This window comes from Apteryx rowi, unplaced genomic scaffold (assembly GCF_003343035.1).
Source record: "Apteryx rowi isolate R43461 unplaced genomic scaffold, aptRow1 scaffold_7, whole genome shotgun sequence".
NCBI lineage: Eukaryota > Metazoa > Chordata > Aves > Apterygiformes > Apterygidae > Apteryx > Apteryx rowi.
This window is the reverse complement of record NW_020450982.1, coordinates 654,676-679,664: the sequence shown is the minus strand read 5'-3', so window position 1 is coordinate 679,664 and position 24,989 is coordinate 654,676. Positions and strand designations below refer to the sequence as shown.

Sequence of the window (24,989 nt, the reverse complement as noted above, 5' to 3'; positions counted from 1 at the left end):
AAGCGTGCTGCTCCGTCTCCTGAGACCTGCTGGGCCGCCAGCTCCACTGGGGGACCTCCACAGACAGACAAGCTGCAGCACCCACTCAGAAAGACAGGGAGATGCGGATTAGTGCGGAAGAAAGCAAGGGCGTACTGAAAGCACAAGGCAAGCGCATCCTCCCTGGCATGCACACGCACCACTTGGATACAGAGGACAGCCTGACAGTTCCTCCTGAACGTGAGGAATTATATGTATGTACGGGCACTGCGCTCTACGCTACTGGTACTCCATGGAGGCACGGGAYGGGAGAAGCCTGCGTGAGGCTGGGCTACCCTCAGTGCCCAGTGAGGGGTGAACAGGGGTGAAGTGCCTGTCACTGGCTGCCCCAGGCAGGGCGGCCCAGCACTTTGGGGGCTGCTGACTCTGCCAGGCAGATGCAGACCAGGCGGGTGCCCACGGCTTGGTCACTCGTGGTAGCCCAGAGTCCGGCAGGACACTGCAGAGCGACCTGCTCTCATTCCTAAGGAAGTGGCAACCATGTGTAAAACCTAGAAACAGCCCAAGTCCTCTCTCAGTGGTCACTGCCGCTCACTGGGTTTTCACCTTCAAAGCATGTTCCCAGTGCCAAGTCACCTTTATGATGTTATCCTCATCTTCAATTCAGGGACAATTTAGGCAGTGAGGCTAAACGAACTGGTCCATGCTGTAGGGGACACCAGTGCCCGTGGGGAGGGGGGATTCCTGGCTCCTGTGCTGCGCTCAGCTCAAACACCCCTCCAAGAGTAAAAGCTAAGCTGAGAAGGGCACGGTTCAAGCTTGCAGATGGATCAGACTCGGCCACTAATTATATTCATGTAAAGGGTGGTGGACTATGCGGAGAGAGCACAGGCAAGGGAGGAGGAGCAGAGTGAGAAATAGCATTAGCAGCTACATGTGGTTACACTCAAAGCTGTGAGTGCCAGATGGAGGAGAGGGGAAGCGGTTACAACAGGAGCAACACGTAGAAGGCAAGTACTGTACCACATTCTTTCAGAGGCTCGTCAGACCAGTCCCTGCAGTCTCTATGGGAATCGCACACTTTGCCTCCGTCAATGCACTCTCCACTCTTACACTGAAACTTGCTGGGACTTTCACATGCTGACTCTGTCGTGTCGGGCAAGAGAGGAAAGCAACTAAGTTAGACGAGGCTCGTGACAACAAAAAGCCTGACATTAAGCTTCAAGAGGGTGTCATTAGCAGAAATGGGATGGGATTAAGCAAATGAACATTAAGCCTGAGTATCATGCAAGGAAATTTCGAGACGTGCAATGTGCCTGGTCAGCGCAACCATCTCTCCCAAGCAGCCCCGCAGCCAGAACGGCTTAAAACTCTCCACGGGAAGCAGCTTGCCTCGGCTAGGAGGGGCAGAGCAGGCCTGTCCCCCTCCCCGTGGCTGGGCAGCTCTTGTGGGCTTGCATGCGCCGCCCATATGTACCTTGGACGCAGCCTGCCTCGTCGCTGTTGTCGGGACAGTCGTGCACCTTGTCGCACTGCTTCGCTCCGTGGATGCAGGTCCCGTCCCCGCACTGGAACTCGTCCGGCCGGCAGGTCACCAGAGCTTTAGAGAGACACCGTTCGAGCGTTAGCCACGTGTGACACCTTTTAGCCATGTGCAACTGGCACAACAGGTACAGGCACGCTCTACCCAGCGAAAGGCTGCAGCCTGTGTGCTAGCAAACAGGCTCCTCATTCCTGGGACATGTTACACGGCTTATTTCTGAGGGGACTGTCTTCCCGATGTTTTCTTAAAATCCCATTAAAGCCGCACACCCCGGAGAGATCTCAGTTCTAGCCTATCCATCTTGCTGAGGGCAGCCTGGGACCACATGATAGAAAATCACCRCCTCTGCATCGCTAGAGGAGGTCAGCACGGATGTTACTACATGGGAGGCAAGAGCTACATGGCAGAATTTCCTTGAAAAATTGACAGACTAGTTCTAATACAGAAATTACTACTTTYAGATAACCCAAGAAGAGCCACAGACATGAAGTGAGCTAACATCAATACTCTAAAATACTGGTATGTACAAAAGCTCAGCATTATCTGTGATAGTATCCCACAGGATGCAGGATCCGGCCTGGGGACTGCTTCACYGGACTGAGTTCTAGTGCATCTACAACCACGGGAGGCCACAGGAGACAGCGAGAGCAGCAACTGGTCCTGGTGGGAGGGGGGAAATCCCGCCTTTAGAAAAATACAGTATTCACAAGAGAAAGGTTTGGAAATAGCACTGCTCCTTGGAGARGAAAGCCATAAACACACTACTCATAAAAAGCTGCAAAGCAAGAAAAAGTCCTAAGCAACAAGCACAGTTAGGGGATCAGTTGTGCCACCACATTTCAGCTAATAATCCCAAACACACATGGGAAACCTCAGTGGGACATCTGGGACAGCAGCTCCAAACTAACCATCTGGGAATTGGGAAAAATGAAGGGAGCGGAGGAAACGAAGCGGCGGTCTAGGAGAACTGTGGCCCACAGACCGGGCAGCGGCTCTGAGAGGCCACGCAGGGAGGCAGAGGCACTTCTCCTCGAACTGCTGCCGCCGTGGCTGGCCTGCTCGGATGAATCGCTGAGGACAGGGCACCCGACTTCCGCCAGGCAATCCTGACCTCCGCCAAGCTAAACCAGGGCCACTCCAAAGCTTCTCCTACCTTTTCCAGCCTAAAATTCCTTTGCTGCGGTTATTTCTTAGCCACCAGGTGACCACCCTCTGGAATGAAAAACAGTTTATTTCACCCTTTCTGTAGCAGCTCCTAAGCGTGGAGACAGCACGGCATCCTCCTCCATTTCTGGCCATAGGGATTAACTTCTCCACCAGTTCCACAYGTGACCAAAGCCCATGGGAGTCCTGTCTTTCCTGGCAAGGGAACAGGTCTGCAGCTTGTCATGTAAATCTGCAGGACACTGGCTACAGATTTGGAAGCAGCTGTTACAAATCCCACTAACTGTGATCAATTGCAGCCTCCAAAGCTCTTCTAGGAAGCAGTTTTAGCTAAATGTTAGAAATAGAAAGATTTCCAAGTCTAAAGCTAACAAAAAGGAAGGAGAACTTTGTAGCAACTGCAAAGACAACATTGCAGGGTGGTATCAGTGAAATCTCAGCAGCTTTATAGCTATCTCCACAGCTCCACAAAGCAAATATGAGACAATTTACTAAAACTCTGCTAAACTAAGAGGCACGCTAAAACAGACGCGCTTTCCATTTGCAAATATTGGGCATAAAGGTGAATCGCTCAAATCTAGCCAATATATTCCAAATTTGAAGTCTGCACCTGTGTTTCTTCTGTCTCTGCATGTTCAAAATGACAGAGGGAGATTCGTACCACACRTTTCATTTGAAATAACTCACTTGGCAGTTTTATGGCAATTTTTTTTTTTGGAAATTGTAAAGGAATCTTAAAGTGCTTTTCAGGTACTAACTTAATATCAAGAAAAGTCCAGTGTTTGCAAGATGCAACAGTCCCATTTTACAGATGCAGAGGCACAGAAGTGTGAGGCCAGGCCTCAGGAGATCTGTTTTCTAGTTGCAACCACTGTTTAATTTCCCTCCTGGATGCCCCAACCTGAATTTTTGAAGGACATTTTTAAAAATGGAATGTCCTTAAAATGTTCTTAAAAAGGACATTTAGAAAAAACAGCCAGTGTTCTCACACAGCTTCCCTGAAATGACTCATTCCCTCCTATTTATCTGCTGTCTTACTGCCTGTTTACCAATTGACACCCTTCATTTCCGCTCTACTCATTCATCTCCCCAAAGCGACTGTAACAAATGACTGATGATGGCCTCATGACACTTTTAAAGCGTTAGCGCCCATCCCTCTATTTTACACAACGCAAAAACCATACGAGCCCCATTTGCAAGAGAAGATGTACTGCTGTTATCTTCAGGTTTAATCAAGCCAAGCCCTGTGGTATTTGTGCCATTCCTGTTGCTAMGGGGATGGAGCAGTGTTGCACATCTGGAGCTCGCTGCACGTCACGCCAATACAGATCTCAAAAAGAGAATTTCCGGGCCAGGAAAAAAAATAATAAAGGTCAATCCCTAAATGCTGCAAGTCCAGCAGGGCTTCCAGGGCTCTCAGATGTCGCTATTTTATTGCAGGTGTGTGCATCCAAGCAACGACGAAGCAACAGCAGTTTTGGTTCCCACACCGGCGACCCGCTGGCTACRTGAGCACGCGGCGCCCCAAGTCCTCTCCTGGCCGGTGCTTCAGAGATCCCTCCCCACCGTTTAAGCAGCAGCAGGGTGACGCTCTGAAACGGCACCAGGCTGAACCGTGGTGTGCAGGGACGCGAAGGAGAGAGCCAGGCACCCTGTGCCCCACGGGCAGCGGCGAGCTGGCCTCACCGTGGGCAAGTTCAGCGACACTTCGCTGACGAGGGAGCCCGAGTCCCCTGCCCTCCGCTGCCCCTTGCTTCTGCTACCCTGCAGCAGGTCGGCCTGCGGCATCTTTCTCACCGTCGCTTCACCCTGACACGGACGCCAGGAACCAGCCTTGTCTCCTGGCTCCTGTGCCCCGACGCTGCCCGGGGCTGTGCTGAGCGCACCGGCCCTGAAAGCGCTGCCTGCAGCCCCGCCGGCCACGAGCTCGGTGCCGGCTCCGGCGGCACCTCCTTGGAGCTGCGGCAAGAGGCTTCCGGCTTGTCCGTCCCTGCTCCGGGAAGGCAGCAAGAAGCTCCTGGCACCCAGCAGCCAAACGCGCTCCCTAACCAAACCCAGTGGCCTGCTCTGCTCTCGTGCCTCTTCCTACGATCCTCAGCTGCTCCTTCCCTCGCTTGCAGAGCCGTAGCGGCTCCGGGGTTATCTGCAGCTCATCCTCCTGCCCTCCCGCAGTGCAAGCTGGTGTCCAGGACTCGCTGTTTTCTTCCTCCTCTTGCTAAAAAAACCTCCAAATTTGCACCTGGCACTCTCTGCCCCCGAGAGCCTGACTGCACCTCCTCTTGGGGGGCTCTCCCGCACAGCGGCTCTGAGCTCGCCAGCCTGGATGCAGTGTCATCACGGGTACAAAAAGGCACTGCTGGCCAAAGTTGGATATTTTCTTATGTACTGTTGTAAAAATATCTGGTTTCTGCAGCTGGGTGCTGCCTTCATTCCTTCCCAGAGGTGGTCCAATGTCAGGACTGCTAAATATATACAGCTATGTAAATATTTTATTTTATTTCAATCTTGTGATTATGAATATTTTAACAAAACATTTTGCTCTTTTTTTCTTGTCTCTCCTTCCCCAGATAAGTGACCAGCTCGAACAGTTAAGTGGCTAAAAATGGATGAAACATTCAAAAATACCATGCACACAAGCAACACCATGTTAAATGCATAAAGCCAGCTGAAAAGAAATCCATTATTTATGAGCTCGGTGCCTTTAACAAGCCAAACTCAAAGTGCATTTCAGACTGGATTCTTCAGAGGTGCTGTTCTTGACTGTCTCATTCAGTATGCTCTAACTGCACAGGCAGAAAATTAATTGTTTTTTTTCCTACTGATCATACATTCCCTCTAGCACTGTGGCTTCTAACCTCCAGGCTGCAACCCCACCAAGCAGCCCGAGGGCTTTGAAAACGTTTCCCATTTTCTGTTGCTTTCCTTTCTAGTGAAACGCATCTCCTCAGAAGCACGCTACCACCCAGCAGCTCTTGCAGCCCCCGCCAAATTATCAGGGAAAAGCAGAAAAGGAGCTTGGCATCTATCTGACCCTGCCGGCTGGGCACCCAGCTGGGCCACGCGGGACACAAACTCCTTGCRGGGCCCACAGCTGCTGCACAGACACCTCGCATCGAAGATCTGCCTTAAAACAAAACCCGCGGTGGCCTTCTGGCCGCCCTCCCTGCCGAGGAGACCCCTCGGCCCTGCCGACACTCACGGCAATCCTGCTCATCGGACTTGTCCTTGCAGTCCTCGTCCCCATCGCACTTCCAGTTCAGGTGGATGCACTCGCCGTTGCCGCACTGGAACTCGTGGGCCGCGCAGGTATTGAGGGCCTTGGCGTCGTAGCCGCACTTCTCCACGGACTCGTCCGACTGGTCCTCGCAGTCCGGCTGGTTGTCGCACACCCACAGCTCCGGGATGCACACGCTGTTGTTGCACTGGAACTCGTTGGGGTTGCAGGTCAGAGGGGAGCACTTGCGCTCATCGCTGCCGTCCCCGCAGTCGTTGTCCCCGTCGCACACGAAGATGATGGAGATGCACGTCCTGTTGCTGCACTGGAACTCGTTGGGGGAACACGCTGGGGAACGAAAGCAAACAGGTGAGCTGCGAGGTCTCCAGCCACCCCCGCCACTGCGCCAGCGTTAGCACCTGAGCAATGTCCGAGGCAGCATAAAAGCATCTCTGAGCCCAAAATGCTTTGCACAGCGGCCAACAGCCCCGCAAGGAGCGGGTGAAGATGCAACAGTCACCTCCTGGCCAGGGCAGCAGGAGGCAACGGAGCCGGTAAACCAGCCGTTGGCACTGGCGAAGCTTGGAGGCCAGGACGGGCTTCCCCTCCGCCCGCGGTGCGGGGCAGCCCGGGACGGGACGGGGCAGCAGGACCGCGAGAGCTGCGGGCGGGGAAGCAGGGGCTGGTGGTGGCAGCGTGGCGGCAGCGGCCCCACAGCGTCCAGGGCGGCAGGCGCTCGCTCCGCGCTGACATTACCAGCTCCTGCCTCTCACGAGCGCAGAATCAGGTTTCAGGATTTCACAGTGTGCCTGGGTTTGGACATATTAAGTGGGATGTGTAGGGTAAATATTTAGTGAGCTGAGCATCAGTTTAGCTGCAATCTGCCAGGAAGGCCCTTTGCAACACACTGAGTGCCTTCCCTGGAAACCGCTACTCGACATTAACATACAAACGAGACGCTTCCCAGATAGGAGGCCGAGCGGGAGGCTCCTTCCTCGGCAAACCTGCGGACRGCTCCGCCAGGGAAGCCTGCTCCAAGCGAGCTGCCGGGCACCCCGACGGCGTGCAGGGAGTAGCCGCTCTATCTCACCGAGCGAGGGGCAACCTAAACCCTGGAAGAAATTCACTGTGAATATTTTTAATCATCAAGTGATTTTTTTTTAAATATTCTGCTTCAGCAGTCTCAGGCATCTACAGGAAAATTATGGCTTTTATAAATTACATCAAATTAAATAATTGGTCTCGAAGAAAGCTTTTTCTTTTAATTGCACCTGGGAGGGTTTTTTTTTGTCTTCAGCGGCAGAACTACTTGCTGTGGCTTCTGCAGAGCTCCTATGATAAACCACAGATCAGACGACACCATTAGCTGCAACGGGAAGYGCATCTGGAGAGCAGCAGCATCCCTGCGAAGGAGCAGTTATATCCCAGCTTCACAGACAGCAGCAGGAAGCCCGCGGTACCCTCCTGAAATGTTATGCCTGCTCTATACCTGGGAAGGAAACTGTTTATCTCGCAATTAAGAACGTGTTCGCCAGCTCATTAATTCCCTGAGTTACTGCTAGGCTGATGCTTACTTATGTTTTGGCTTCTGAACTCGCTGTGCTCTGTCTGTCAAATCAAGCAGTCTGGAGTTTTGCCACCTACCTTCGGATAAGAACTGTCCCTTGGAGGGGCTAATCTTTCTCCTCTCTGAACAGAGGAGAACTTAGATCAGACAACTAACACCAGGAGGTTAATCCCTCTCATAAGGACCTGGAGTAGGAGCACAGTCAAGCAGAGAAGTGTATAGAAAAAATTTTGCGTGGCAGAACTGAGACCACGAAAATGAAAAGGGCCCCAGTTTGCACCCACTTTCTCCTCCTTTTCTTAAGTGTACATGCTTTTCTATCTGGATCCCGTAACTAGAAGTAAAATGATCTGTTAATCCTACAGATCAGTACACACCTGTATGAACTAATGATTTCTGCAGGTGAGGAATGCTAAGGAACTGCCGAGTGGAAATTTAAGTTAACACCTATAATCTTACCAATCAATTCAAAAAATAAAATGAGAAACAGCAATTTTGCAAGGGATATGTATGGTTTCTGTAACAGATTAAGGCTCAGAGGAAGAAATTGCTTTTCTGGCATTATTCTGATGAATCTCAGAAACAGATCAGTGAGCAAAATTTTGCATAGACTTTTGATCCCTAATTTTTGGGCAAGGCTGTAGTGATTTGCAAGCTCCAAATGTGCATTAATTTCCTTCCCCAGAACCATAATGAGCCCATTCTTCTTTCCTCGTTGTTGTCCTGGTCCCCCCTCCACCGCTCCTTCTGCTTGCACGCGTTTCCCTTTCGCAATCTGCTGCACAGGCAAATTAGCAGTGGATAAACATACGTGTGGGATAGAGACAACGGAAGTCTGCACAAAAGCTCCTCCTCTGTCCTTACAAATCCTAACGCAGGCACAAAAATAGCGAGAATCTCAGTAGAAGACAGAAAATAGAGGTAACTCGGCTTTTGTGACCTCTCAYGAGGACTTTCTCAAGTGAAGCTTGTGAGACAGTAGCTAGAAAATTGCATGGTAATGATCATTTCTTTATAAGAAGTGAATTTAGTGAGATGACAGCACTGGGAACTAGGTGGTCTCCCTCCGCTGAACAAGTGCAGGGGACTCGCTGTTGCTCACTGTCCCATCCCAACACTGCTGTCCTCAGGTGGGGACCAAAAATGGGGCAGCGGCACCAGTGCCRACAGGCGGTCGCCCACGCTGGGACAGGGCTCGAGCAGCCAGGGCAGCTCTTTGCACTCTGGTCTCCCTGCCTGCAGCCGCTGGACACTGCTGGGGTCGACCAGTCCGAAGGGACCGGGCTGCCGCCACTGCGCTGTACCAGCCGCCGGGGTGTCACCGTGGGCACCGCAGCGATCGCGCTGGCAGCCAGGGCCACCGGCAGCCTCCACGCTGCCGAGATCCCTCCTCCTGGTGCCGTCCCCAGCGGGAGCGCACGGTCCCTCTCTGCACAACGCTGCTCCAGGCGCCTCCGGATGAACTCAAGAGATAAAAACGCCCTTTTCCTCGCTTGCAGACCTAATGACCATCTTCAGGCCAGCCATCTACAGCTCCTCCTGGGTCGCACGTGCCTCCAGCAGAGACCTCTGCCTCCGCGTGCGGCTGGCTCTCCTGCTGCCCAGGGGAAGGCAGATACCGCACCGATCCCTCACCCTTCCTTCATCTCCTCTTGCCAGCCAGCGTCCACAGGGCACGCCGGGATAAAGCAGGGTCCGCAGCTCCCAGCCACGCGGGGACTCGCTCGGCACGCAGAGAAGCTGCTTATGCTGCGTCTGCACCTAGGCAGGAGCCAACGTGCTCATGGTCTTTATGTCTCTGCTGCCTGGCCTGGCGCTGGTTTGAAGAACAGTAATAAAGAGCAGCGTTACCAGTTATCTTAGGTAGCAACTGGAGAGATGGGGACRGAGAACTAAAGTCCCAGGGACAGTTTACCTTGCATCTCCGTGCATAAATCTGTCAGGGTTCCTAGGCAGTCCCATCACGACAGCATTTCACTGCCTCCCAAGCACTGAAATAGAAATGCCTTGAACAGTAATTAAATGATCACTGGGGTATTTTGTCTTTGACTTGAGCAATTTGTTTGCATTCTCAGATTTTACTGCCTGCCCTATTATAAGCTTCTTTGCACAAAACAAAGGAAACAAATATTAGTTTGCTTTTCTCAGTGCCAAGAAATTATAAGTGTCATGCTCAGGTGCAAAAAGTACTTCAAATATGAAGTGATCCCAATGGAAATMTTCGGAACGTTTTGTCAAGAAGTGTTTAACCAACAGGCTTCAAAGCAGTAAATAAGCATAATTACAAAAGCAGTTCCGTAGAGTACTGTAAGCCATTAAGATTTTTCACATTTTTAGGGAGCAAAGTATCAAAGCTAAATGACAATGTACATATGCTTTGGCCTATAGACAACATATGCCAGAGGTGCTTTGCATTAATTTCTGCCTTGTACTATACACCGATACCTAACGTAGCACAACGGTCACAATTTTTGCCTCGCAGCCTCCGACTGCAATCTCGTCACATCTCTTACGGAGAGAGGAGTGGAAGCCGCCTTCGGAGAGAGGAAGTAAAGAAAAGGAGAGATATTGTAGATGTGGACTTAGTGTCTAAGTGACGGTGCATTTTTGTCCTGAGCCAGGATTCAACCAGAGGCTTTACTGAGTAGTCTGGTGCAGCGGGGACAATCTCAGCTCAAGCACTGCACCCAAAAATAAAGGTAATTCCATCACATACTTCTCAGGCACGTACTTATAAAGCAAAGCAGACTGCCATAAAGACACAGCACGCTCCAAGAACTGGAAATCCTCCCCCTCCACGACACCTGCATGCAACATTCTTACAAGGGGCATCTCTACAAAGCGTGGGTCTTCAAATCTGGGTAAAAACCTGAAATGGGAAGCAAACAGGACATCCGTCATTAAGAAAAGCTGGGAACGATGTACAATGGACTATAACACTGCTTCCACTGCCAACCTTAATTAAGACCTTCTGGCTTTTCAGTAATAGTCAGGTAGTTAATTTGTCTTTTTCCTCCAAAAAAGTCAGTTCCCCTGGAGATTACATGAGTGGCTTACAGAAAGATAATTATTTGGTAAAATATGTGGTAAAGTGGGTAACGGCAATTACTGATGCTGAAGAGAAGAAAATAAGATAAATTATTACATTGTATGGTTTTCTGACCCCCCCACCCAAAGCAACTCAAAGAAATAGGGCTCAAAATTTCTTGTTTCCTTAACTCCGACAGCGGATTTTTTAAGGAAGGCCAGGGATGACTTGTACCTACTAACATCTGCGCTGGGGAAAGAGGGGTCTGCTGATGATTTACCACCACTTGAACCCCGGCAGGAGAGGCAGGTTGGCTGCAGAAACGCCCCTGAACCACGAGGTTTGGGATCTGAGCCGCAGGAGGCTGCAGCGGCAGACGCCTGAGCTCCACCTGCCCCGGTAGCCTGCCCTGAGAGCGGAGCCAGCCAACGCAGCCACGTGATGAACCTCGGAGCTGGACCGGAATTACGGAGAGGTCGCAGAGTCTGGAGACGCTGAATCAACCTGCAGCTCCCGGGCCAGTTACCAGTGCTGTTATCGCCTTAGATGTATTTAACTAGTATCGACAAGCTATTTGTTTGGCCTGCAGGCAACAGTGTGCTTACCAAATATTTGATATAGCTCTTCGGCCAAACGCCAGCCTTCAAAGCCCAGGCTCGTGCCCAGAAGGACCAGCTTCGCAGGGCAAGCTGCCCTCCAGCAGAGGCAGCGGCAGAGGTGGAGGCAAACCAAGCTGACCTTGAAGCGCCTTGCTCCGAAAAAGCGACAGGTCCCCCACGGAGGGAATAACGCCACCGGATCGCAGGCTCGCTACTAGCAGCGCACGTTGCTATGGTGATTGATACCGAAAAGCCCATACAGGCGACGACTGCAGAAGGCACAGTAATTCCTGACATTGTGCAAATCACTAATGTCGCTGAGGAGCCGTCGCACGCGCTCCGGCAAATTAATATTTGCGTGTGCCGGCTGCCTTTGCCACCCTGCTCCCCTCAAACGCAAACGAGTTATTTTTCCATTCTCTGGAGCAGTATTTGCATAGTATTTGTTAATTATAATGGAGCAACCAGATGCCAAAGCCCCTGCTGATAAATAATAGTTTGTGCGAAAATGTATTTACCGATTTAGAATACGTTTTCCAAGAATCATCTATTCATTCAAAGTGGTTTAATTTTCTGAAAATACAATTAATTATAACCCCACAATTTATGGAGAGAAGCGGCTTACGCATTAAAAGATACGTAAACTCTGAATTTCCTCCTTGTCTTTTCTATTTACGGGCAATAAGGCTGCTCTCTCGCATTTGCAGTCTGCCCTGGTGTATTCCACACTGGGAAAACGTCAAGAAGTTTATCAAAGGGTTCTCCTCATTAAATGACAGCAAATGACATCAAAATGAGAACAAGTGAGACCAGCGTAGAGGGTTTACGGATAAGAAAAAACCAGCTTGGGTGGTAAAAAGGTGGCCATCAGAGCACCGAAGGTTGATACTGTGCAGCTTTCTGCTCAAATCCGAGACACCCCACGGGGATCTTCCGAGATAAAGACCCATCATTGCTCTTTTATATTCTGATTAGAATATAATCAGCTGAATCAAATTGGTGATGCTTTGCATTAGACAAAATTTAAATAGAAAAATAATATATGCCGGGACGCGTTTAACGGGCTTCTTTACTGACTTTGAAAGTCAGAGCCTGTATGGGACATGTTCACTCCTACTCCCTCAGACATGACTTGCTTACTAAAATGGCAATTTTACACATGACACCGATGGGGCAAACCCCCCAGAACCCCCTGAGAACATCCACGAAGCCAACAGCTGCTCTGATATTATCGCGCAGAGGCAGCGGTGGTGAGGAAGCCACGGCCGCAGCGCTCCCAGCGACCAGACCGCAGCAGCACCRAAGAGCGCCCGGGTCCCCGAGGAGCCTTCTCAGAAAGCACATCTGACCGCGCACGCAGACCTCCTGGATGCAGCAGGATTCCCTGCGGCTATGAGGATGGCCTGCACAGACCTTTCTGCATGATCAGAAGTTAATTTTGGCAGCGCAGGGTCTAAATCGTAGCTGCTTTGCCAGGACGAGCCCCGTGCATGGAGCTCACCTACCTGCCATTCGCTCTGGGCTTATCTGCTAATACAGAGACAAGAGTCGTCTCACTGTATTTGTCCATTTTTTCCACTGGTTTCTCATTTCTTTCGCCCAGCTCAGGAAAGGCCTGCATCATAAACTTAAAAGCTATACTTTAGTCACATTAAAACTAGCAAAAGATGGCACAATTTGCTTTTTCTTGGTAAATTTGCAAGCTCCGTTTCTCTCCTAACGTGGAAAGGCAAAATCTTCATATCCAAGCCCATGGTACAGGGTCATGGCATGGACCGGTCAGCTCCTCCTTGCCCACACATTCCCAAGCACTTGTAGGGAAAAAAAAATTCAAATTCTTAGGTAAAAGGCACAGAATCTAAGGCGCAAAGAGACAAACCCAGGGAAAATGGGATTTTCACAAACCCTTCTGCAAAATCTCATCCCCCAGCTTACCCAAGGGTGTSTCTCAGTTCTCTAGAGAGAGGGATCTAAAATGGGTTTGAACAAAGCTGCAACAACACTTAGAAAGACCCTTTTGAAATAAAACAGTTTGCAAGGCAACTAATGTGAAGGGAAAAGTACTTCAAAAAAGGAGTATCCAAGATACAAAAAAATCGGGAAAATCGGCAGAATTCAGTGTAGCCAGATTCGAGGCTCTGAATATAACCACATATGATAGACCAAGTTGACAAATACAAGACCGTGGAGGTAGTTTTGGGAGGGGAAGAGATCAACGGCCTCTTACRGCAACAACTGGTCCTTAATTCTTTTTACTTAGGTGGCTCTAGGGGCACATCCATTTTTTTTGATGTCAACAACGTACCCACGCAACATACCCCCGATACCGCAAAAGAACGGCAATCATTTTTAGATGTCTTCAATTTTCTGCTCAAATGGAAAATCTGAGCACTGAGTGACACTGCAATTAAAAGTGTAAGGGTTATGTGCTAACTGCGCTCAGCTTAATAGTTGGGCGATTGCCATGGCATAAGGATTTGCTTTTTAAGATTTCACTGCTTTGAAACAGAAGGCAGTACTTTGCTGAATTTGGGCAGAGATGATGTATCATTCGCATAATACTTACATGCAATTATTTAAAACTTTCTGGAAAAAAGTGTATTGTATTGTGAGCTAAACCCTCCCAGTTATATTTTATAGAAGAAACAAATCTCTTTGCAAAACATAAGCAAAATTAACCCAAYCATTATATTTTCCTCTGTATGAAAACAGTGTATTTCAGCCATGAAGTTAATTTTTAGATATCATCTTATCATTTATATGTCTTGCAAACAGCTTGCTTTCTTTGCATCGAACGTTACGTGCTCCTCTCTTGTGTAGGGATGCACCGAGTTGGAGCTATCTGATTTTGTCTTCAAACCACACGCTCAGCAAGCCTGTTTAGCCCTGGTTAATGAGTGTAAAGCACGTGCACCCACAGCCACTGGAACTTGTCCTCACACATCTGCCATCGTCACCCGACCGTTGTCACTGACATTCAGCGGGGATTAATATTACTAAACAGATTCCTGCTCTTGGGATGAAGAGGCTCAGAATTATAGCTGCACTCTCATGAAGAAGGCATTTCAGGGACACACAATACAGGCATATCTGGCTCTAAGAGAGACAATTTCTGGGCTGTTTCAACTCCAAGAGCTCTAATTCTTGACAGAGCGACTGCCCAGAGGAGAAACCTTAACTACAGGCCAAATTTTGCCCCTTTGACAGTACGACACGTAAGATGGGAAAGAAGAATCAGAGACAGCTTCCCTGGCTAGAGTCCAGAAAGAGCAGCAGGACACAGCTTTCGTGGGTACGCACATGCGGTCCTGCAAGAGTAGGCTCTGGTTTTGATTAGCTGCAAACGTTTGTAGGAAAATAGTTATTTCATACCATTYTTCCATGATTCTGTGAAAAATCAGCATTTTGGGATGTGCGTGGGTGTGCGTGTGTACATGTTTGCAGCGTGTTCCCCTTGCCTCCACTCCTTTTTCCACCACGTACCTTTAAGAAAACACTGCAAAATACTAAATTCTGAATTGTCTTGTTTTCATTTTGTGCCTTCTTCTCTGTTTTAAAGCATAAATTATTCATGGAACGTACCGGTACAGACAGAAGATCTGAAATGCGGGGATCAGCGCCGTGCGAACGTGCACAGGCTATCGTCAGCCAGGGYTGCTGCTGCGCTGGGCCAGGCACCGGGCGCTCCGGAGAAACGCCATCCGCAGAACGCTGCCTGTGTCTACGCTTTGCTAAACCTGAACTAAAGGGTCAGGATTAGGGAAAATAAAGTCATTTTGCACTGACCTTCTCCAGGTGCAGAGCCCTGACGCAGCTTAGCCCACAGCTTTACGGCTTAATTCCTGACTTAGGCAATGTGTATCTTACCCCTAGCCTTAAATTAATGCAGTATTTTACATTTAATTACAACAAGCATCCAATAGATGAAAAATGAAACTACCTTTATTTTTACTGTAAGAGTGCAATTAAAGATAGCTACCAAGCTTCTTGCTGTTTTGTTTTGATGGAACTTAGGACGAATATGATTATATGGGCTGCAATTTTTCCTAAATAACAATGGGGATTTTTCTGCAATTTCTAGTGCTTTTGAAGGAGCTCTAATACTTTAAGCAGTGATAAAGTGGCAGCTGTACATGATGTTTAATTTCTGAGAGCCAGGGCATAATGCACAAGCATTAATCCCTCCAGCTGTCCAGTAATTAAACCTCACGTAAAACCCAGAGGATATCAGWGCTGKGCTACCTTATCTTATTTGTGAAGGACTTTCATTTGTTAAATCTATAGTCATTTTCTTTCCATTCGAGGGGATAATTGTAGATTCCTCCAGCACAGCAACTGTACTCAAGTTATAGCTATTTTCTTTAAAATGACAGGAATTTGAGGCTAGCCATGCTTCTTTTCACCATGTGCTGAAATAATCATGAATGACGATATTAGATTGAATATTCCCTCTATTTTCRCAAATGCAATACTATGGGCTTTATAGGCTTTAACCCTATTAAAATTGGCTGGGTTCCTCAGGGGAAATATATGGCAAAATCCGATCCTTTGTGCGCGATTTCCCTCTGAAGTGACTGAGGAACAGCACGCCACTGCGCACCTAGCCTGMTAATGAAGGCAAAGAACAGAATTCATTGCTCTGATGAAAGAGCATGTATTAATCAGGCCGCAAAGGAAGATGAAGTTAGTGCTACATTAGCACCAAGCAAAAAGCTCTCRGCCCATTCTGCAGAGACTTGGCACGAGCAGAACTGGTATGGGCAAATCCCCGCAGGTATCTCCTACTGCATCCGGAAGAAAGCGATGCTGAGATGACCTGATGCTCCTCACCGCTACTGGACGATGATTAAAAATGTGGTAAAATTCTTTAGCTGTCAATAAAAAGGTCGGATTTTCCAGCTTGTGTGCGTGCAGGTGGAGGGGCAGTGCAGGGGAAGGTGGCTTTAAACCAGCTTYGTAACTCCCCCGGCGTTAGCTGCCTCATCACCAGGTGGATCTGCTGGCAGGGATCAGACCAGCTTTAAGTCTGCTTTAAGTCATCCCTTGTGCCAGTGGCTCTCAGGTGACATGAGGGCTGTTGTGGATCAGCAGCGCTTTGGAAAGAGCTGGCTCTGAAAGTTTTCTGCTCTTGGACCCGCCAGAAGAGGAACCCTTCACCTGTGAGCACTGCTGCYTATTCAAACACTGCACTAAACCCCTATCTGTATATACAGATCTTTAACTTGCTTAAAGCTCAGTGGGAATGGGAGTCAAGAGAGCAAAGCAAGCCGGCACTCAGCACAAATAGGTGAGAGATGCAAGCACACAAGGGAGAGATGTAAAGCTGCGGGACCCGCGCGGCTCTGAGTCACCGAAGCATGCTCAGGTTCAGAGAGCAGGATGCAAGTGCCAACAGCTTAGTGCCACATAAGCACGGAGTATTTATGGATTTCATAAAATGATGCATATGTTTACACAAATGCCTTTTTGAGAAGGTAAAGCATTGTGTCTGAGGAGAGTAAAAGACAAAACACGCGGAGAGGGGGGAAAAAAAGGCAAAAGAATGCACAAGAACAAACTGGAGACGACCTTGCTGTCACACACAACACTGCTGCAGTTCTCTGCAGGCACAGCAGAAGATGCTCTCCGTAACACGGGTGTTATCTGCAGGGATTCTGGCATCCCTTGGACAACTTGCCGAGATAAGCGTAAGTACGTCCGTTAGCTGCACAGGTTCCCTCGGACAGCTCTGTCTCTGTGCTGGGGTTAAATGGAGTAAAATCACAGCATGGGAGCATACCCTGTTATTCTATCAATGTATTAATAAATACACCATTTCATTGTATCTGACTGTCCAAGGAGGGAAAATTGTACACTTCTGGCTCCTCATCCGCAAGACACAGTTCCCATACTGGGTGCAAAACTGGTCCAGATGAGGACCAGTAACACAACCAGAAGAGATGGGGCCAGAGCCTTGCTCTCTCTCCTGGCGATCCCACGGAGCCCTACCAGGAGGAGCAGCAGCAGCGCGGGTCACGGGGATGCAACGCACCTCTCTGCTGTTAAAGGATGGTAGCGCTTCTGTTCCAAAGCCGTCCGGAAACGCTCCCTGCTCTCCTGAGCAGCTGATGAGACGCTGGTCAGCATCTCCCTTAATGGAGATTTAACAACCTCTGCAGTACCCTCAGTTGTGACGCTTTAATTACAGTCTCTCACATTTAATTTCGCTCTTTTTAATCTCAGTAAATGTGTTCCTAAGCTGGTTCAATCAATTGTGAGAAAGGTTAGGGACACCAGGAGCAGAAAACCTGAACCAGAGAAATCAAAAAAAGGAAGCCAGCACCCCCAGGCCAGCAAGTTCAGCACTGCTTCTTACGTTATTAACTGCTGATATCTGTTTTAGAGAAGCAAACCTGACTTATGACCACAACACACTGAGTAGTGTAAAGACACAGACTACTTCTGCTCCAAAGAACTGAAAATTAACAGGTCTTTTTCTTTTCTTTTTTTTTTTTTTTAATACTCATTTATGTTAAGCAGGCAGATTATCTTCACCTTCAAAAATTGTTTGTGCACTGAAAGGTAGCAGTGGGCTTAAAGTCTACTGCTCAACCTGTTGGAAGTAAATTATTTAGGCAGACAGGTACTTAGCTACATACATGCAAGGACTAATATCTGCAATTAATCCCTGGTGCAATTACAGCCTGTGTGTGGGCACAAATCTGGATCCCTAATCACTAGTGCTTTATCCACGGTAGGCTGAAAAATTCACAGCACAAGGGCTTCCACCGCTTCCTTGGAAGTTTTCCCATAGAGTGAAAATCTCATCATTTTTGCTCCTTTTTCATAAAATCTTTTGTTATGGAAAAAAAGTGCATTACTGTCCATTTATGATGACTGCCAAGTGGTATGATGGGGTGAGCAGCTGGACTCCTTACAAGAATAACTGCTTTCCTAATACTGGCACCAGGTCAGGCCTAACATGCCAGCACAGGCCATCTTACACATCTCTGAGGAAGTTCTTATTTTACTGGATTTCATCTATCAAACTGCTGTTTCTCACTCCAGACATGGCAAACAGGACCCTTATTTCCAATTAATACATGCTTGCTTTCTTACACTCAAGGCTAGCTCTTTATAGGGCTGGATTGGACAGGGGGAGATGAGGAGCTCAAAGGAAATATTTGACATGTCATGCATGGTTTGGGATCATGTATTTCTTTTCAGCTTACCTGCACTCAAAGTTCAGAGTTTGCTAGCTGTGCAGCTGAACCCTTTGTCTAAAGGAAGATGCACAAAGAGATCACGCAAGACTCTGCAAATTCTCCCCCTTCATGAAGGAAAAATGCCCTGGTGTGATGAACCCTATCTCAGATCATGCAGGGTGCCCATCAAGGCAACCAGCAGGTCTCCAAGATGACCAAGAGCAAAGGAGAGGGGGGTAGTACACCAGTCCGTCTTCCATTCGTGCACGATAATGTACCAAGGATGTGGCTGACACAAAGCTCAAAAGAACAACACGCAATTTCTGAACAGCAGCTTTCGCCCTTCCAGCTGACCTTGCCAGTGCCTGCACTGATTATACTGGATACACTTCACAYTGATTCAAAGAGCAATTAGACAATTCGGGGGGGAAAAAAAATCCATCAAGAGTTATTAAACCCAGAGCAGTAACTAAAAAGCAAGTTGCTGGAGCCCAGAAGCATTCACAGGAGGACAGACCATAATACACTTGCCCTATTCTTACATTTTTTTGAATGATATTGATATCGTATCCCTTGTTTTCCTACCGTGCCCCTTCACGCTGCAGCATCCTCCCTTAACTTGGACTGTGAACATTTTGACACAGGGATGGGTTGTTTGCAGAGCCTCAGCCCAACCAGCGCCTTATCGCTAGTGCTGCACATTACAAATGCAGAAATGCAGGCTGAAGCAATGTTTATAAACTTCACATTTAGCCTAAGTTCTTTTGAAGGATTCTTATACTAAGAGGCAGTTATTCCTATCAAGAAATAGGAATAGCTGTCATTAAAACGCGTTTAGAGTATCACATTAGCTCAAAGTAATAGTTTTATTAACACGGATTTAGAAAGGGCTTTGGTTTTTCTCCTGGATGCCTTCACTTGCAATATCTTCAAGTCATCTTCCACTTGTTTATTGCACATGCAAGCTCTCAACTGGAAATTACCCTGAGCACAAATAAAATCCCTTCCAAACATTTATCCAGAAAGATTTGTTACTTACACACACATTTGTTGGCTACGTGAGAGGTGCAGCCTTAGCTATGAAAGGGTGCTCTGCTCCAAGGGGCTGCAGTTGAGTCGATGATGGAGCTACAGTTAAAATGAGAACCGAAAAGCGAGTGTAGGCATAAAGGAAAAAAAAAAAGTTTTGAACCTAGGAACAGACATCTCTTGTTTTGAATCAGCTGCTGAGATAAGAGAAAAGGGATGAAGAAGGATTCTAAATACTGAAGAAATAGGAATGGTAACAGAGTATCAGTGGAGCGGCTTASTGGGGTTTATCAGATTTGGATAAAAGAGAGGATAGTTATCAATCCTCCATGAGCTCTCAGAGTTTGTTTGTCCCCATCCATGAGGAAGACGCCTCAATTTAACAAAACCTTACTGAAAAAGCTCCCACTACAGCCACTCAGCAGTGCCTCCTCCGTTCCCTTCTCCAAGGGAATTTAATGCTGCTGAAAGGTGCCGAGTTGACGGACATCAAAGACCAAAAGCCTCTGACGTTTGCACCTACCCAGTCAAAACAGCACAGTGGAAGCTGAGATCGTGCCCATCGGTGTCTTTCCACCTGGTCTTGGCCAGAGGACTTCCCAGCCCAGGCTCGGACAGAGCGGCGACCCTCAGCAGCCGTGGCCAATTCGTACCCACCRAGGTGGCAGCCTGTGTGCGAACAGCACCTGATCGTCAGGAACTAAATGAAAGCCACTAATTCACTTCACAAGAGCTTCCCAGCAAGCATCAGCAGATGATAATTCATCCTTGGATTAAATTTCCATTTGAAGAACCTGCATGTGCTCTAAAGAAGTGGAAGATAAGCAACGCAAGAGACACTGAAACATCCAGAAGAGAAACACTCAGCTGTTTTAAACCCATTAATAGCATCATTATACTGAAATTATGTTGCATACGGAACATCAATTAATTTTTGGGGCTACCTCAGAGCCTTGGGGAAAAAAAAGTTCAAAGTAAGCAATTTCAAATTTTTATTATAAGTAACAGACTCTGCGAGACAACAACTACTGACACAAGCAGCGACACTGAATTAGCGGAGGCAGCCACCTATGTAAAATTTGTTTTAACTTCACTAACTCATACTGCAAAAAGAACTATTTTTTCACTAGCAATTACAATTCTCTTCTGAACTTACCTCTAATCCAAAGGTGCCTCCTATTCAGTGGAAAAAAAATACATATACTATAGAGAGAACACTAAGATTTTCATACAGATAACAAATAAAACACTTGAAAACTGCCAAAATAACTTGATTAGCTTAAGGGACACAGGACCAGTGGCATAAGAACATCACCAAGTTACCACAACTTAATAATTTATTACTTAGGAGCTGTATGCGCCCACGTGAAGCAGGAGGTACCGCACGGCCTTTGCTTTGCTGCGAACCCAACGGGAACTACCTGGTGCAAGCACAGAGCTCAGCAGGCCCGCAGCAACCTCTGACCGATACCCTGGACTTCTAAGTCATTTCAAGCATGGAAAGGAGATGCTTTGGAAAACGTGTCTAATCCGCAGTTAAGCGAATTAGACCAAGCCCTTCAGAGGTGCAAAGCAGAAGGACAAGAGTCAATGGGCATGAGTTGCAACAAGGAGGATTTCAACCGGGCACAGGAGGAAATGCTTTATAAGGAGTGGCCAAACACTGGAACAGGTTGCTCAGACAGTAAAATCTTTGGTAAGATTATACTTGCTGCGATAAAGCTGACTGCACAGAAATAAATTTATCCACAGTGTTTTACTCAGAACCACCAAATTTTCTCATGAAACCATTTTCATTGCACAGCTTCAGTAAAGCACACATAATGTCGATTAAGTACTAGGTTGTTATCAGAGCTCAAAATGCAGTTGCCAAATGAAGAAACACCAGAGCGTTTCTGTGTTATTATTCAACGATATCCCTAACAATCTAGAAGTAAAAAGAAAACCGCTGATTTCATCTGCAATGACAGTCACACAGAGCAAGAGACAGCTTCTTAAGAGCCTGGAATCACTTGCACAAGAAGAATTTAATAAAGACAAACATAAAGATATAYGAGAACGGGATTAGAAAGATGATTTTACTTCTGCCCAATCCTGTTAAGACTGATACTCCCTAAGTTCTGCTGTTCTGTATAAAGACAAAGCCGGAAAATCAGTTGGGATATCAAAGGGAGCCACAAAAATGAGTCAAGCACTCACTGAAAAGAAAATACTTGACAATAAGAAGCACAAAGAACTAAATATGTTTTAGTTTTATCCACGGAGACAGTCTGAGAAATGACTTGATTGCACAGAGTTGGAGTTTTCAGAGGAAAAACACTATTAGAGAGCTCTCTTATTCAGCAGAGAAGGGCCTGATAAAAGGCAACGACCATTTAGGGACCGAATTTAAAACCGTTACAGTAAATAGCATATCATTGTCTCTTCGGCCAGTCAAGTCAACAAGCTATTTATAAAGAAACGTCCAGGCCTATTTATTACGTCCTCGCAGAAGCTAACCTTAGCCTATAGGGCTATACTCTGCCGGAGGAGGGAGGGGACAGTAAACTGCCGGGCTGTCACAGGGGAGGGTCTGAACATGTTACCTAAGCTCTTATAAAGTCATCTGGGTGCTAACCCTGATACTCGTGCTTCAAACTGACTAGCTATAGTCTACTACAGTAGTAAAAGACTGCTCAGTTCTCCATGCAGTTCACTTTATATTCTCCAGCCAGCTCCAACTGGAGAAGTCTTTTTTTCCCTCTCTTTTGCTAAAATCCACTACTTAGCATTGCAAATGTGGAGTGAATGAATTTTGTTGGCAGGAAAAGTCATCCCTTTACATGCAATTTGTAAAAGTCACTTTAGGACTTTTACAGTGCTCAATGGAGATGTTGCATATGTATTAAAGCATCACTCTAACTCACCAGGAGTGCAACCAGCTTCATCAATACCGCTCTCACAGTCCTTCTGCCCATCACATCTCCAGGACGACGGGATACATTTGTTGCTCAAGTCTCCACAGCTAATTTTTTCAGCTGGACATACTTGCTTGGCTAGAAGAATAAAATAAAAAAAAAAAATGTTTAACATAATTCTAGACATTGCTAACATAGTTTGCACATTTAAAGTTRTTTTAATTTTGCACGGCTCAATCTGCTGACATATTGTGAGGAGACCCCAAGCGAACGATAGTTTTGAGGTGTGACTGCTTAAATCTTCTCCTGTATGAGTGTCCCCAAAAGAGATCACAACACTTTAAAATGTCAGGGTTTCTTTCAACAAAACCCCAGAAACTTAGCTTTTAAAACTCAAAGGAATTCAGTGAAGCAGAGCAGAACTCGGATGGGTGCACGACTTCTCCTGGCCACCACTGCCTGGCAGGCAGGCTCTCGCTTGTGGCCACCTCGGTGACTCTGAGCAGCAGTGAACCCTGCACCGGCCCCGCTGTTCTCAAGCGCTCCGGTGGCCTCCTTGCCCATTCCCACCTTCTCCTCGCCGTCTTCGTGCTGTGAGTCCCCCTGCTTACGCTGACCTGCTGCTGTTACAGCACTAGCACCCTGCRCAGCAGCAGGTTACGCTGGACAAACTGCTCTGCAAATACGACCTCCAAAAAAGTCAGAAAATCGAGTTGCCTGATTTTAGTATGAGGGTTTATTTTGTGTGTTTGGTCTTGTAGGGCAATTTCTAAACTTCTTGCTTTAGGCAGATTATGGTCAGTAAACCCGGGAAAATAAGTGGGAAGCATAAGCATGAACTCACATGTGCTACACAAGCCTAACTGTAACTACCTAGGTTAGAGGTGACTGTAATTTAAGCAAAAATCCTGGTACATGCAAGAATGCAGCTATGAAAAAAAACCTGCCAAATTTATCCGGAAACAAGCAAGCTGTGAAGCTTAATCTCTTCGTACACCTATTTTGCATTGCTAAAATTCCTTTCTTTTTCCTGCAATGAAGTTACTTACTATTCATACTAGTCTGAAGAGCAACATATCTACATTTATTGTGACAAGGCTGCTTGAATGCAGAATGTTCCACAGTTTAAACAATATATTCTTTTGAATGTATAATGTTGCACAGCTTAAACAATATATTCTCCAGTATTCTGGAATCATTATCCAATTGGGTAGATTCGCTTATTAAAAACGCCAATTACTCTTTCTGCAAAAAGTAAACATTGTTTGCAAATAGATTTTTCCTTTGGCGCTAATGATGGTAACATTATATATGGCTGCAGGTCTACTGAAAAGGCAGGAACCTAAATTCTGAATTAAAAATACCTTTTGCACTGCAAAGATTTTTACGCGCAACCAGCCAGCTTCCCAGATGCTGAGCAAGGGAGGACAGAAACGGCGCCTCTCCTTTCCCACCCGCACCCCAAGGCCCTCGAGGGGCCTCTTACAGCCCCAAAGCATCAATTGGCCACTTAGAAAGATGTGTCATCTAATCCCAGGATTTCTCTGGCTTCTCCCCACCTGGAATTGCTATATAAAGCTTTGTTTCTAGAAGCTGTGGGCAACCAATGCATCAAGAGAAATTAGCTCCCGCCACAGACGGACAGTTAATAACATATGTAATGAAGTTTTATAACCCTGGGGCAAGACAGCGCCTTTGCTGAAATTTGCTCGCTGCATGCCTAAATAATATTTATGAATGCTGCACGATCCACAGAGGGGGGAAGAAGCATTCTGCGTAGGCTTTTTAAACATTATTATTAGCAGTAATAAAAATCACCTGGCACCGGGAAGGTGCACGGGAGCTAACACCAGCCCACACAGCAGGGCGCAGCCTCCCCGGGCTGCTGAGATGAAAATAAGGCTTTTTCCCCACAAACACGGCACAGCGGAGCAACGTTGCTGGCTCCGGTTCTCCAGGAGCCGTGGGGGCTTTTGCAACGTGAGCGGCTGTGCCGTCGCAGAGCCCCTCTCCTCCTGCTCGGCCCCGGCCAGGTCGGCATCGAGGTTTGCTCCCCCCTGCTCCAGGACTTCGGTTTTTACCATGACCAAACTTAATGCTCAGAAACGTAAGATAAAAATATCTTTCCTCTTTAGGATTTCTTACTCCCAATGATTTGCCACGCTTCTGCACTTTGAAAGTTCTCCTCCTGTCCGCATTTGCGTGGTGCATTCAAGGGCGAGGTTTGCACCTGACCGCATACTGGGAAAAATGGGAAACTAAAAATAAAAATCAAGGAGACGCTTCTTAATCAGGTTGCCAGTCCACATCCCCAAAACGCGTTCTAGTTCTTCTTGTTCGGACTATTTTGATGGAAAGAAATTCCCTTTCGGTGCCAAGTCGGACCTGCTTTTTCACGCTCATGGTAACTCTCCCTGGAGAACGAAGTGGGTCAAGACACGTGGGAATACTTTCCACACACCTGACTTTGCAGAAGGTGACGTATAATTATATAACGCTGTCATAACCCGGCGTGATCACCGACCGGCAAAAAGGTAATTTACTGCTCACAACTCAAGTGCGGGCATTACTTTTGTTTGGCTGCTGTGGGCAGACGCGTAATAGCTTTGGGAAGATGAAAAGCTTGGCAAGGTATGGACAAAAGGTTCCTATTTATGGCAAGCAATCTCCGCGTTAATCATCTTGCTGACGGAGCAATTACAGACGTTTAGAAAATGTAAATCAAAGCTCGGAGTTGCAGGGAGGCAGCAACGCAAGCTGCTGTTGGCCAAGGTTCACCGGCTCT

General features: G+C 47.4%; 1 protein-coding gene across 1 annotated transcript in view; it reads right to left on the bottom strand.

Moving 5' to 3' along the window:
* Positions 1-24,989, bottom strand: part of LRP8 (LDL receptor related protein 8) — a 74,052-nt gene that overhangs the window by 18,047 nt on the left and 31,016 nt on the right. Inside the window, exons 3-6 of the mRNA XM_026086664.1 lie at positions 22,214-22,342; positions 5,886-6,248; positions 1,457-1,579; positions 1,003-1,125 (exon numbers count right to left, since the gene is read on the bottom strand). Coding sequence (XP_025942449.1) covers positions 1,003-1,125; positions 1,457-1,579; positions 5,886-6,248; positions 22,214-22,342 — 738 coding nt within the window. The remainder of the gene's footprint in view (positions 1-1,002; positions 1,126-1,456; positions 1,580-5,885; positions 6,249-22,213; positions 22,343-24,989) is intronic.